This window comes from Nicotiana sylvestris, chromosome 11 (assembly GCF_000393655.2).
Source record: "Nicotiana sylvestris chromosome 11, ASM39365v2, whole genome shotgun sequence".
In the NCBI taxonomy this organism is placed as follows: domain Eukaryota; kingdom Viridiplantae; phylum Streptophyta; class Magnoliopsida; order Solanales; family Solanaceae; genus Nicotiana; species Nicotiana sylvestris.
The window spans coordinates 101,472,589-101,486,231 of NC_091067.1; the positions used below are offsets into that span (position 1 = coordinate 101,472,589).

The 13,643-nt window shown below is 41.5% G+C and overlaps 1 protein-coding gene across 1 annotated transcript; it reads left to right on the plus strand.

The window, feature by feature from the left end:
• Positions 1 to 4,180: 4,180 nt before the first annotated feature.
• On the plus strand, positions 4,181 to 9,085 carry LOC138881408 (uncharacterized). The gene is made up of 10 exons (XM_070161630.1): positions 4,181 to 4,459; positions 4,532 to 4,626; positions 4,743 to 4,827; positions 4,935 to 5,405; positions 5,712 to 6,110; positions 7,437 to 7,583; positions 7,697 to 7,854; positions 7,948 to 8,029; positions 8,162 to 8,359; positions 8,873 to 9,085. The coding sequence occupies exons 1-10, from the start codon at positions 4,181 to 4,183 to the stop codon at positions 9,083 to 9,085; spliced, it is 2,127 nt and encodes a 708-aa protein (XP_070017731.1).
• The last annotated feature ends 4,558 nt before the right edge of the window (positions 9,086 to 13,643 follow it).

Below are 13,643 nucleotides of genomic sequence, written 5' to 3' on the forward strand. Positions count from 1 at the left end.
GTGCATGCATCATGGTCAAACCTAGCCGGATCAATATGCTGTCCACATAATGATCCTTTAAGATAAGCCTTATCTAAAAGTCACCAGGTTTTCCATAATCCCAATGGACACAATCACGTTCTGTGCATTAACTTTGAGAACTAAATACCGATATGCTGATCGTAAATGTACAAATAGTTGAGTCTAGTGGGGGTAAGGCCTAACCCTTTTGTTTTGTAGAAAATGAGGCACGAGGTCCCCAGATTCGGTATGGTTAGCAACATCCCACCATTGCTGCTAGATTGGTAGGAGGACCTTTCCTCAAGTTACAAGAAACATGTGAGAAAGTACCTGGGTAACTTGCCTTCCTTGCTAGATATTGAGCCAAACAACAAGTTGATCGAGGATGCCACTTTATTTTGGGATAGTGAAAGGGCTGTGTTTTGTTTCGGAGACATAGAAATGACATAGCTTCTAGAGGAAATTGGAGGGCTTGCGAGATTGACTTGGGATAGTCCCGGGCTATTGGTACCAGAAAACCATATGGGCAGGGTATTTTTAAAGATGATGGGGCTAAAGAAGAATGTCGACGTAGTGTGCTTGAAGGAATCTTACATACCTTTCGAATACCTGTATGAGAGGTATGGCCATAACAGGTCTTTTCTTACCTACCATGATGAGATCTCTCTCACTTCTCTGGGTCACATCCACCGCAGAGTGTTTGTATTCATTGTGTGCTTCTTAGGCCTGATAGTGTTCCCAATGAAAAAAGGGAAGAATCCACACTAGGTTGGCCATGGTCGCCAAGACTTTGATGGAAGGGATTAATGGACAGACATATACCATAGTCCCCGTGATCTTAGCTGACATCTATAGGGCTCTGGAGCGCTGTTAAAGAGGGGTCAAGCATTTCGAGGGTTGTAACTTGTTGCTGCAGTCATGATTGTTGAAGCATTTTCAAAAGGGTCACTATCGCCAAGAATTTTCGCGAAGGTCTTGGAGTGACCATATTTCCTTCCATCACCCCAAGTGGATGACTTATATTCCAGATAGGTTTGCTCATCCAGAAAGTGCCAAAGAATGGGTAGAATTCTTCGACAATCTGACCGAGGAACAGGTGCAATGGATGTTTGAATGGTTCCCAACAAACGAATTCATCATTAGATCCATGGATGCTTCGCACTTGGTGCTGATCGTGTTGAGAGGGATATACCCATATGTCCCTATGCGAGTCATGAGGCAAGCAGGCAGAAAACAGGTTGTACCAAGGGTTGTCAAGATGAGTCATTTCCGGGCAGACTTTCGACGATGTTCCTTACAAGTGCCAAGCTCAGCACATGTGGCACTGCAAAATCATTGTGGAGAAGAACACCATTGAGCCAGACAAGTATCATGCAGGGTGCGAGCCTCTCTACCCAGCATGGTTGGAGGACAATCTAAAAGGAATGGTGACACCAGGGGCCGGTCGAGAGAATATAATCATAGATGAAGAAGTTGAAGCTCAAGTTAAATACAACAGGCTGCGCAAGAGGGTCCACGACTCTGAGAATGAGCACCGAGAAATACATGAGAGGAATGTGAGGTTGATCGAGGAATGGAAAGAAATGACAATTACTTCTAATAGGAAACTGGAATATCTGGAGCGAGGAATCATGGAGCTGGAAGGAAAAGTCATAAAAAGGATTAAAAATTGCCAAAACGCTGAAGGAGCTGAAGGAGGACATCTGGCTAGAGCCGACTTGCTACTGGGGATGCACAAGCTGGGGGATCTATATGATGGAGTCCGAAAGATCGGATCTGGGGAAGGTCCTTCTAGGATCAAATAGACTAGATTTATTTGCTTTTTCCTAAATGTAATAAGGCCAAGTGCCCGTTGTGACTTATTTTTTATCATCTTGAGTGTCGTTTTCGGATTCGTCTATTTTTATATTATGAAATGAAACATCTGTTGGCATTAAAAGTTTTTCAAATTTATTTGTCGCTAGGCCTACCTTAGGCACAACGAGGTTCCCAAAGTAGGACACAAATTTACATTTCCGCAATATATGTTTAAATACTACAAACATTTCAGGATCCTCACTAACTTGTTACCTTTTGTTTTTGCTTATTTTTCATTATTCCCATCCTATTAGGTTGGTTCACTCATACTGGCCTCATCGGCGTATCATACCAGATACAGAGGTCCTCCACCACCTCCTCCTCCAAGCAACACAAAAGGTAGAGGAAAAGCAAAAATGGACGACTTAAGTGAATCCGAAAGGAGAATGTTGAGAATGCAGAAACCTCAGATGGCCGTAGTACTCCGTCCCCAAATGATCTAGTCCTGAGACTGGAACAAAAGATATTGGAACTGCAAGGAGAACTTGAGCAGGTTCACAACTTGACAAACTTGTCACTCACCCTAAATGTCCTCGACATCAACCAACAAAACACAAAGAACCCAATACCTCCCCAGAACACACAAAACCAACACCTATAAAATCTTCCTGCACCGAATCAATACACAACTCCACCCCAAAATCTCAACCCATTGCCAATACCAACTCCACCACAACATCACCATCAACCAATTCAGTACCCACCAACCTCCACTTACCATACTCCCCAAAACACACCACCCATTCCCGATCCATAAAACTCAACCAATGACCATTACTACACCCAAGTTCCTAGCACCCATCAAAGCAACCCTATATATGTGGAAACTATACCTCATCCTACTCAACCAATCTCCTGTACACCGGAATCTTTCGAGAGGACCTGCTCATTAAAAATATGGCTGAAGAACTCAAGAATTTAACAAGCCGAGTTCAGTGTGTTGAAGGCGACAGAGGAATAGAAGGTTTAAACTACAAAGACTTGTGCATACAGCCAGATGTGGAATTACCTGAGGGGTACAAACCTCCCAAGTTTGAGATGTTCGACGACAAAGGTGATCCCAGGGCTCATCTAAGGACCTATTGTGACAAGTTTGTTGGGGTCGAGAAAAATGAAAAAATCCGGATGAATCTCTTTATGAAGAGTCTTACTGGGGATGCTTTGTCCTGGTATATTAGCCAAAATCCCAAGAAATGGTCCAATTGGGTAAGTATGGCATCGGATTTCATGGACCGGTTTAGGTTCAATACAGAGAATGCACCAGATGTGTTTTACACCCAGAATCTTAAGAAGAAACCTACTGAGACTTTTCGTGAGTATGATACTCGTTGGAGGTCGGAAGCAGCCAAGGTTAGGCCATCTTTGGACGAAGAAAAAATGAACAAATTCTTCGTCAAAGCACATGATCCACAATATTATGAGAGGTTGATGGTTATCAAAAATCACAAATTCTCTGACATCATCAAACTTGGAGAAAGAATTGAAGAAGGAATCAAGAGCGGGATGGTAACGAACTTCAAGGCACTATAAGCCACAAATAAGGCATTACAGTTAGGAGGCATATCAAAAAGGAAAGATGTTGGAACAGTAATGGTGGCTTAGAGTCCAAAATCTCCACTTGTCTATCAAACCCTTTCACCTACATATCAAATACCCCCACCCACAATCAAACACCTCCACCCACATATCAAACACCTCCGCGCATATACCAAGCATCACCGCCTACATATCAACCTTCATCTCCCAGATATTCCTAACCAGCCACTATTTATCACACCTATAACTCCTAATCATCCCACTTCCAATCACTACCAGCTCGCCAAAATTATCCAAGACCAAGACCCAACTTCGACCGCAAGCCGCCTAGACAATACACCACCATTGCTGAGCCTATCGACTAGTTGTATGATTGAAAGCCACATGTTACATCACTCCTGCTCCCGCAGTAGCATTAGAAAATCCATCCCAATGGGTCAATCCGAACAAGACTTGTGCATATCATTCCGGTATGAAGGGACACACCACTGCAGAGTGTCGTACATTGAAGGATAAGATCCAGGCGTTGATTGACAACAAGGTCATACAAGCAAAGGAACCCACACCTAATGTCCGCAACAATTCCCTCCCTGATCATATAGGTGATAGTGTACATGTGATAGAGACAAATGAAGAATGGGACCCTGAGGGGTCGATTGGGCTTATTCGAGAAGGCGATGACTTTAAAGTTGCAGTTATACTTACTCCTGTTGTGGTACAGACTTAGTCCCTAATCAAGGTTGATGTAACTACATCAGTTCCATTCGAGGTAGAGGTAGCTCCGCCCATGGCCACCCCCGCTCCATTTGAAGTCGAAGTGGTCACACCTTTCACTGTGACAGTATCAACCACACCCCCATTCAACTCCAAAGCAATACCCTTGGATTATGTTGATGAGGCTCGGCGAAAAGGGAAGGCCAAGGTAGAGGAATCTAACGCCGCACAAGGAATGACTAGAATTGGAAGAGTCTATACACCGCAACATTTGGGAGGATCAAGTAAGGATGCCACTACTAGGCAGCCTATCATTGAGACAGGGCCAAATGACCTGTGGAGGAAAGTTCAGGCAAAGGAGTATTCTGTTGTTGACCATCTGAACAAAGTCCCTGCTCAGATATTTATCCTGTCACTATTGCAGAATTCAGAGGCACACAAGAACGCTTTGATGAAAGTACTGAGTGAGGCTTATGTACCCAATAACATCACTGTCGAAGAAATGGACAACATGGTAGGGCAAGTATTGGAAAGGCATAAGATTATCTTCCACGAAGATGAGCTACCACCTGAAGGGATGAATCACAATCGAGCATTTCATTTACGGTACAATTTGAAGACAAGTTCATTGCCAGGGTCTTGGTTGACGGAGGTTCAAGCCTAAATATTTATCTATTGGACACTCTAAAAAGGCTGGACAAAGGTTTCCATGAAATACGGGTAGGAACCATAAATGTGAAAGCTTTCAATGGGTCCCAGAGGGCCACGTTGGGGAAATCAACCTCTGCTTGCAGATGGGGCCAACTTGGTTTGACGTTGAATTTCAGGTACTCGATATACCAGCCTCATATAATCTTTTGTTAGGCCGACCATGGATCCATGCTGCTAGAGCCGTGCCTTCTACACTACATCAAGCTGTGAAGTTTGAATGGAACCGCCAAAAGGTAATCATTTACATAGATGGAAGTAACCCCGACAAAGGGTTGGGAAAGAACCTCCAAGGTATCACTAAACTGATACAGCTAAAAAATTATGGTACCACCTTTGGGCTCGAATACCAGTACATATGGCAGGAGTATAGGGATTGGTCACATTCATGGCATGGACTGTACTACCCTCTCGAGCAACCAGTGCCACACTTGGAACAAGCTTTTCACCAAGCTGATACGATATCGGGAACAACAAAAGAGGAAACACTAGCTGGGTTGAAGAATTTGTTCTTGGAAGATGAGGACATGGACTGCAGTTCTATAATTGAGAAGGAGGAGGAGGAGGAAGGAGGCCTCACTATTCAAACCGTAAAGAAGGGATCCGTTCTCAGGAACTGGACTGCCATACCATCCCGACATGCCGAGTCCCTGGGTAGCTCCGTAGATTTCAATTCTATAGCCATTTTAGGCATTTAAGATTTCAGTAATTTTGTCTTAAGATTTACTTGTTTCAAAATAAATGCTCGATTCATCGAGCCGCACTTGTCTGGATGATTTTTCGGTTTTGATCAAAAGCATTTGCTCTTTATTATTCATTACTATTTTTATACTTTTTCTTTCTACAACATTATTATTACTTTTCCTGATGAACCAGTGACTATGATATGTAATTAGGCAACACAACACGAGAATAGTGATTCAGATGAGGAAGACGAGACACCTGAGGAAATTGTCAGGGAAGTTGAGAATTTTGAGAACAAGCCTAAGTCCAACCTGGACGAAATAGAAACAGTAAATTTTGGAGACACTAAGACCGTCAAGGAGACTCACATCAGCATTTACTTGTCACCAGCAGAGAAGGAAGAGTACATTCGCTTCCTAAGAGAGTATGAGGATATTTTTGCATGGTCATATGATGATATGACCGGTTTAAGCACATCTATAGTGGATCACAAATTGCCTACTAATCCCATGTGTCCGCCTGTCAAGCGAAAACTCAGAAAATTCAAACCAGACATGAGTTTGAAAATCAAGAAGGAAGTTACCAAGAAGATCAAAGCCAAAGTTCTCAGGGTAGTTAAGTACCCAACCTAGTTAGCTAATATTGTGCCAGTTCCGAAGAAGGACGGGAATGTCAAAGTTGGGATTTAAACAGAGCAAGTCCCAAGGATGACTTCCCACCGCCAAATATACACATCTTGATCGATAATTGCACCAAGCATGAACTCCAATCCTTTGTAGATTGCTTCGTGGGTTATCACCAGATTTGGATGGATGAAGAAGATGCAGAGAAGATAACTTTTATTACACCATGGGGTGTATACTGTTACAAGATGATGCCATTCAGTTTGAAGAACACTAGGGCCACTTACATGAGATCCATGACAAACATCTTCCATGATATGATACATAAAGAAATAGAGGTGTATGTGGACGATGTCATTATCAAGTCCAAGAGGGCCGCAGATCACATAGCAGACTTGAGGAAGTTTCTTTGACCGACTAAGGAGGTACAATTTGACACTGAACCCCGCAAAGTGTGCATTCGGGGTTCCCGCAGAAAAATTATTGGGATTCATTGTCAGTCGTCGAGGGATTGAGCTAGATCCATCTAAAGTCAAGGCGATTCAGGAGTTACCACCACCTAAGAGCAAAAAGGACGTGATGAGCTTCCTAGGACGTCTCAAATACATCAGCCTCTTTATAACACAATCCACAGTCATATATGAACCCATCTTCAAGATCTGAGGAAAGATGCCAAAACAAGCTGGATCGAGGATTGTCAGAAAACTTTTGACAAGATCAAGGAGTACTTGTCCACACCACTAATTCTGGTCCTGCCAAAACTAGGATGACCTTTGCTACTTTATCTATCTGTATTGGATGGAGCCTTCGGATGTGTTTTAGGACAACATGACGAGATAGAAAGAAAGGAGAAGGCCATATACTATTTGAGTAAGAAGTTCACACCTTATGAAGCACGGTATTCTCTGGTTGAACACACTTGTTGTTCTTTGACCTGGACAACCCAGAAGTTAAGGCATTACTTATGTGCCTATACAACATACCTCATATCCAGGATGGACCCTTTGAAGTACATATATCAGAAACCCATGCCGACTGGGAAGTTGGCTAATTGGAAAATACTACTAAGTGAGTTCAATATCATCTACGTAACATAAAGGCAGTCAAAGGACAAACATTGGTAGATCGGCTCGCTAAAAATCCGGTGGGAGGAGCATACGAAACTTTAAAGACATATTTTCCTGATAAAGAAATGTCATTTATAGAGGAAGATATTACCGAAGCATATGACGGTTGGAGGACTTTCTTTGATGGAGCCCCGCTAATTTTAAAGAAGTCAGCATTGGAGTAATTTTGGTATTAGAAATGGGTTAGCATTATCCGATATATGCTAAACTCAGATTTCCCTGCATCAACAACACGGCAGAGTACGAAGCCTGCATACTAGGACTCAACATGGCAGTCGACATGAACATTCAGGAGTTGCTGGTGATCAGTGACTCAGATTTGCTTGTGAACCAGGTACAAGGAGAGTGGGCCACTAAGAATTCCAAGATATTGCCATATACGCATCATGTGCGGGAATTGAGAAAGAGGTTCACAAAGATAGAATTCCAACATGTGCCCCAATTCAGAATAAGTTTGCTGATGCATTGGCCACTTTGTCATCTATGATACAACATCCAGATAAGAATTACATTGACCCCATTCTGTTGAGGATCCATAATCAGTTGGCTTATTATGCTCATGTCGAGGAAGAAGCAGATGGAAAGCCGTGGTTCCATGACATCAAGTAATATCTGTCAAACGGAGAATATCTGGAGCATGCAAACCACACTCAGAAGTGCATACTTCGGAGATTGTCCAACCACTTTTTCCAAAGCAGAGGAAACCTGTACAAAAGAACTCCTGATTTGGGTTTGCTAAGATGTGTCGACGCAAAGGAAGCTTCTAAGCTACTTGAGGATGTACATTCCGGGACTTGTGGACCGCACATGAATGGTTTTTTCTTGTCTAAGAAGATACTAAGGGCCGATTACTTTAGGATGACCATGGATACATATTGCATCCAGTATGTCCGTAAATGCTTTTAATGCCAGGTGCACGCCGATATGATAAAAGTGCCACCGAATGAGCTCAATGCAACAAGCTCACTTTGGCCATTCGCCGGTAAGGAAATGGATGTTATTCGTCCGATTGAGCCCACTACTTCAAATGGGAACAAGTTTATTTCGGTCGCCATTGATTACTTCACAAAATGGGTAGAGGCTGCATCTTACAAAGCTATGACCAAGAAAGTCGTCGCAAATTTTGTCAAGGGTCGTATTGTTTGCCGATTCGGGGTTCCTGAGTCCATTATTACTGACAATGCCGCCAATCTCAATAGTGATATAATGAAAGCTATGCGTGAAACTTTCAAAATCAAGCACAAGAATTCCACAGCCTATAGACCTCAGATGAATGGAGCCGTAGAAGCCGCCAACAAAAACATTAAAAAGATACTAAGGAAAATGGTAGAGAACCACAAACAATGGCATGAGAAGTTACCCTTTTCTCTATTGGGGTATCGCACCATGGTTCACACATCAACCGAGGCAACTCTCTATATGCTGGTTTATGGTACCGAGACTTTCATCCCAACCGAGGTGGAGATTCCTTCTTTAAGAATCATACAGGAAGCTGAACTTAGCTATGCAGAGTGGATAAAGAGTCACCTATGAACAATTGCCCCTTATCGATGGAAAAAGGATGAACGCAGTATGTCACGACCAACTTTACCAGAACAGAATGTCTAGAGCTTTCAACAAAAGAGTCAAACCAAGACAATTCGCACAGGGCAGCTAGTATTGAAGAAAATCTTCCCGCATCAAGATGAAGCCAAAGGGAAATTCTCTCCTCACTGGCAAGGTCCATACATGGTTCACAGGGTACTAACAGGAAGAGCACTCATCCTTGCAGAAAGGGACAGAGAAGTTTGGCTAAAACCAATTAATTCAGACGCAATCAAGAGATACTATGCCTAGATTATTTTACATTTCTCTTCTGATGTAATTGAAATACGCTTGACCTGATTCCCGTTTAAGAGGGGATACGTAGGCAACCTTATGGGTTCGGTCATATCATAATAAAATTTCCATTCCTCCCCCCCACAAGATCAAAAACTGGGGCAGAAATTTGAGGAGGACCCTCAAAATTCCAAGAAAGTCCAGCCAACGCCATCACATGCCAGAAAGTCAGTAATTAGTTAAGAAATTGGGACAGAATTTTGAGAAGGATTCTCAAAATTCCGAAAAGATTCGGCAAGGCTTATTATCCGCAAATAGTCAAAAGATCATCCACCAAACTGGGGTAGAATTTTGAGGAGGACACTCAAAATTCCAACATAGGAGAGCTACAATGCCTTTAAGATTGTGTTACAGTCACTGGTTCATCTAAATGTATCAATATACTTTTAAAATAACTCTATTTTGTTTTTATCAAATTGCATATTTTCGATAACTCTATTTTCATAGCAGTCAGGTGTCACCCATGGGAACTCGAAAGGCTTTCAGAATGGAGCAAAGCAAAGTCGGCTGATAGAAACACGAACCAACCTTCCCCCACAAAACTTACAATTTTTCTTTGAACGTAGGCACTTCCGACGTAACGATAACATCCACGTAGCAAGATCACTATCAATCAGGCCATCAGACACCGAATATATCTCCAGCAAAGACATATACTACTCTTATTTGCTACGTACTCTTTGCATGAGGCTAATCTCTGCCTCGATATTTGCATGAGGATAATCCCTGCCTCCCTATTTGCATGAGTTTAATCCTTGACTCCATACCTGCATGAGGCTAATCCCTGCCTCCCTATTTTCATGAGTCTAATTCTTTACTTCATACCTGCATGAGGCTAATCCCTGCCTCCCTATTTGCATGAGTCTAATCCTTGACTCCATACCTGCATGAGGCTAATCCTTGCCTCCATATCTGCATGGGGATAGTCCTTGCCTCCCTACTTTCATGAGGCTAATCCCTGCCTCCATACCTGCATGAGGCTAATCCTTGCCTCCATACCTGCATGAGGCTAATCCTTGCCTCCATACTTGCATGAGGCTAATCCTTGTCTCCATATCTGCATGGGGCTAATCCTTGCCTCCCTACTTGCATGAGGCTAATCCCTACCTCCATACCTGCATGAGGCTAATCCCTGCCTCCATACTTGCAGGAGGCTAATCACTGCCTCCATACTTGCATGAGGATAATCCTTGCCTCCATACCTGCATGTGGCTAATCCTTGCCTCCATACTTGCATGAGGCTAATCCTTGCCTCCCTAACTGCATGAGGCTAATCCCTGCCTCCACATTCGCATGGAACTAAGCACCGTCCCCCTCGGCACAAATATTGCTCTATTTCTAGCACTATCTATTTGCTTTACAATCGGGCTAAGCTCTGCCCGCCGTTTCGCAAGACTAAGCTTTGTCTTGACAACATCATATCATTGCATATCATGGGCTGAAATACTGCCAATCTATCCAAAGGTGTCATAGTCTAAAAGGCATCATCCTCACAGCCGGAAGGCACCATGCCATGGCCTGAGGATCTCTCAAATTTGCATATCATTATTCAAAGGTGTCATGGTTTGGAGACACCATTTTCATGGCCGGAGAACATCATTTCATGGCCTGCAAATCTCTCATCAAACAATTCATGGCCTAGGACATCATGGTTTAAGGACGCCATCCCTAACCGTCCGAAGACAACTTTCATAGTCCAACGGGAACCTGCATCATGTTTAAATTTATGCACAATATACATTTGTATTGCTTCTATTTGCAGGTAACCCAGCGAGCAACGGCTATCCCATCAGGAGCGATCCCGCTCTAGTTCTATCAGCCATATCAAACCGAACCATTCCTGTAAATTGTTCACTCACCCAGCCCTAGATGTTGCATCTGTTCTTGAAATAACTTCATTGGTATACTTCGCCGACGAATCCGGAACTACGCATGGCCTAATTCCTGTAAGACTAGAGATATGTATGCAGCTCAGAAGCAAGAGTGCGGCCTAATCTCTGGAACTGTTTTCATTCGGTCAAAATTGGCCATCATTTCTTTACCCGAAAACACTTTCATCCTTCCAGGGTAAAGACGGGCAGTTGTTGATACCCAATCTTTCCCCAAAATATTTTAAAATTGCATATATACCTTCAAAAGCATGCACTAATAGCAATTGATATTTTCCCACATTTTCCCTATATTTTTATTAATTTATCTAGCATTTTGTTTCTAATAAATAATTACAAAATGGCATTACAAATGATTTCAGAAGCATCTCTTGATTTAACTTATTATTTATGGTCTTATTTGAATCAAATTATTTCATAATTGGCCAAATTGGCATCTTTTGCCTATAATTACAATAACTTTGCAATTATAGCCCAATCATATGATTTTATACTATTTTTGACCGGAAATTAATCATTTGTATTTTTAAATACCAAGTAATCTTTTTTAACTATTTTCTATGCATGAAATTCATTTTGAACAATTATCAGCTATTTTTATAAATTGTTTTATTTAATTTAATTGGGTATTTAACAAATAGCCCATTTTATTTCAATTTTAACCCAATTAAACCAGCCCCAAAACCCCAATTAAATCAGCCCAATACCCCAGGCCCAAACCTAAATTCTACCCGACCCAAGTCCGCCCAGATCCTTGCCGTTGATCATTTTTTATCAATGGTCCATGTTAATTCCTTCCTAATTTAACCTAATAGGCTACCCCCTCCCCCTCAAACCCTCATTTTCCTTCCTTCACTCCGCCGTTACACTCTCTCATTCTCTCTCAAGCTCTCTGCATAACCACAACACCTACTCGTCGGCCGTTGGCTCGTTGGTATCAATGGTGGTTCCACCACCACCTCTAGCCTCCATGGTTCCCCCCACATGCCGGATTCTTGTCATCTCGAAGGTCCTCAAGGGACCGGTGGCTGTTCAACTCACACCTATGGTTTGTGCTCATCGTTCTCAGGCCACCTTGGCCCGTCTGAGTAAGATCTTTCTATTTTCTGGCAAGATCTATGGCTTCTAAGTCGGAATCTCTCCATCTCTGGGTTATCTCTCTCTGAAACCCTAACTCATCTCTTGACTCTTCGGATCTACCATAGATCTGAGCGTATTTTGAGTTATTCTTGTTGTTTTCCATGATAAACTCTCTGATTTTTCAAAATGCCTCTTCGTCTTCAAAATTAAGGTTTCTTAACCCCTTTTTTAAAATGACTTTCCTCTGATTTTCAATATTATTCTATGATTTTTTACTATGTTTAAACAGTTTATTTAAGTTTTCCTTTTATCCGATTCATTATGTTGAAAACCGTAATTTCTTCGTTCTAATCATTGGTTTCTCAGTTTGTTTTTTGATAATATGTTCAACTAATCTGTATGTTTCTCATTAACACTCTGTGATTCTAAGATCTTTACCCTATGTTTCTTGTTAGGTTTTTGACTTCAACTATTCCTTCCTATTATGTGTTTATTCCCAGACAATTTGTGGTTATTTCCTCTCATCAATACCATCCTTTACTTTGAACCCCGGATTTATGTGATTCTTTTACCCTATGCTTATTTTTGTCATGTTTACTTCGTTCAGTTGTGATACTTTCCTTTAGTCAGTGTTACCTTCTAATGGAATCCTTGATTCCCTGTGATTGGTATACTTTATTCCCTGATGATTTCAATCTCTAAATATTTTCTTACCTTATTACGTGATTGACTATGCTGTTAATTGATTCTTATGCTATTTCCTTAATTAGAACCTTATGAATGTAGCCCTAATTGCTTACCCTATACCTATTGTATTTAAAGTCTGTCGTTATTGGTCGTACATTGATTTCTTTCCTTATTTGTTATTTAACTCCTTAATTAAGGGGAAGTACTTACACTGATTTGATTCTAATTAGTACATAGTTCCATAATTATTGCTAAACTATGATTCTTGCCTTATTTTCTACCTGTTTTCAAACTATAAGTACCCTGCTCTTTCAATAACACAAGACACGAGCACATTGGTTCAAAACTCTCTCTCGCTCACACTCAAAACTCTCTTCTCTCTTTCTGTTATTACTTGCTACTGTTCTAAGGTAGCTGGCAACAAGTCAAGGCTAACTATTGTGCTCTTATATTCTTCACTTTGTGTTTATTGTCTTTACTGGTATGTCCTGATTTCAATTCAAGTTCCAAAACCAATATGTTTCATTTACAGCTTCAGCTTATCATGTTTCTGATTTGTTTCTATCTATGGTTATATTGTTCAAAATGTAATTGACATGTTCATATTATGCCTTCAGTTAGCATGCTAGTTCAACTCCCATGGTAGTTTGTTTCAATATGACTCTATCCTGCTTTGAATACTTGTCTACTTGTTGTTCAGTTTTGATATGCACTTACTTTGCAAACTGATTTGTCACTTTAGATGTCTGATTGTTTCTGAAATCCATACTGTGTTAATATCACTAGCTATTCCCTAATCCCATAAACCCTTACAAGGACTGCTATGCTCATATAACTATGTGTTTACCTACATGACCTAT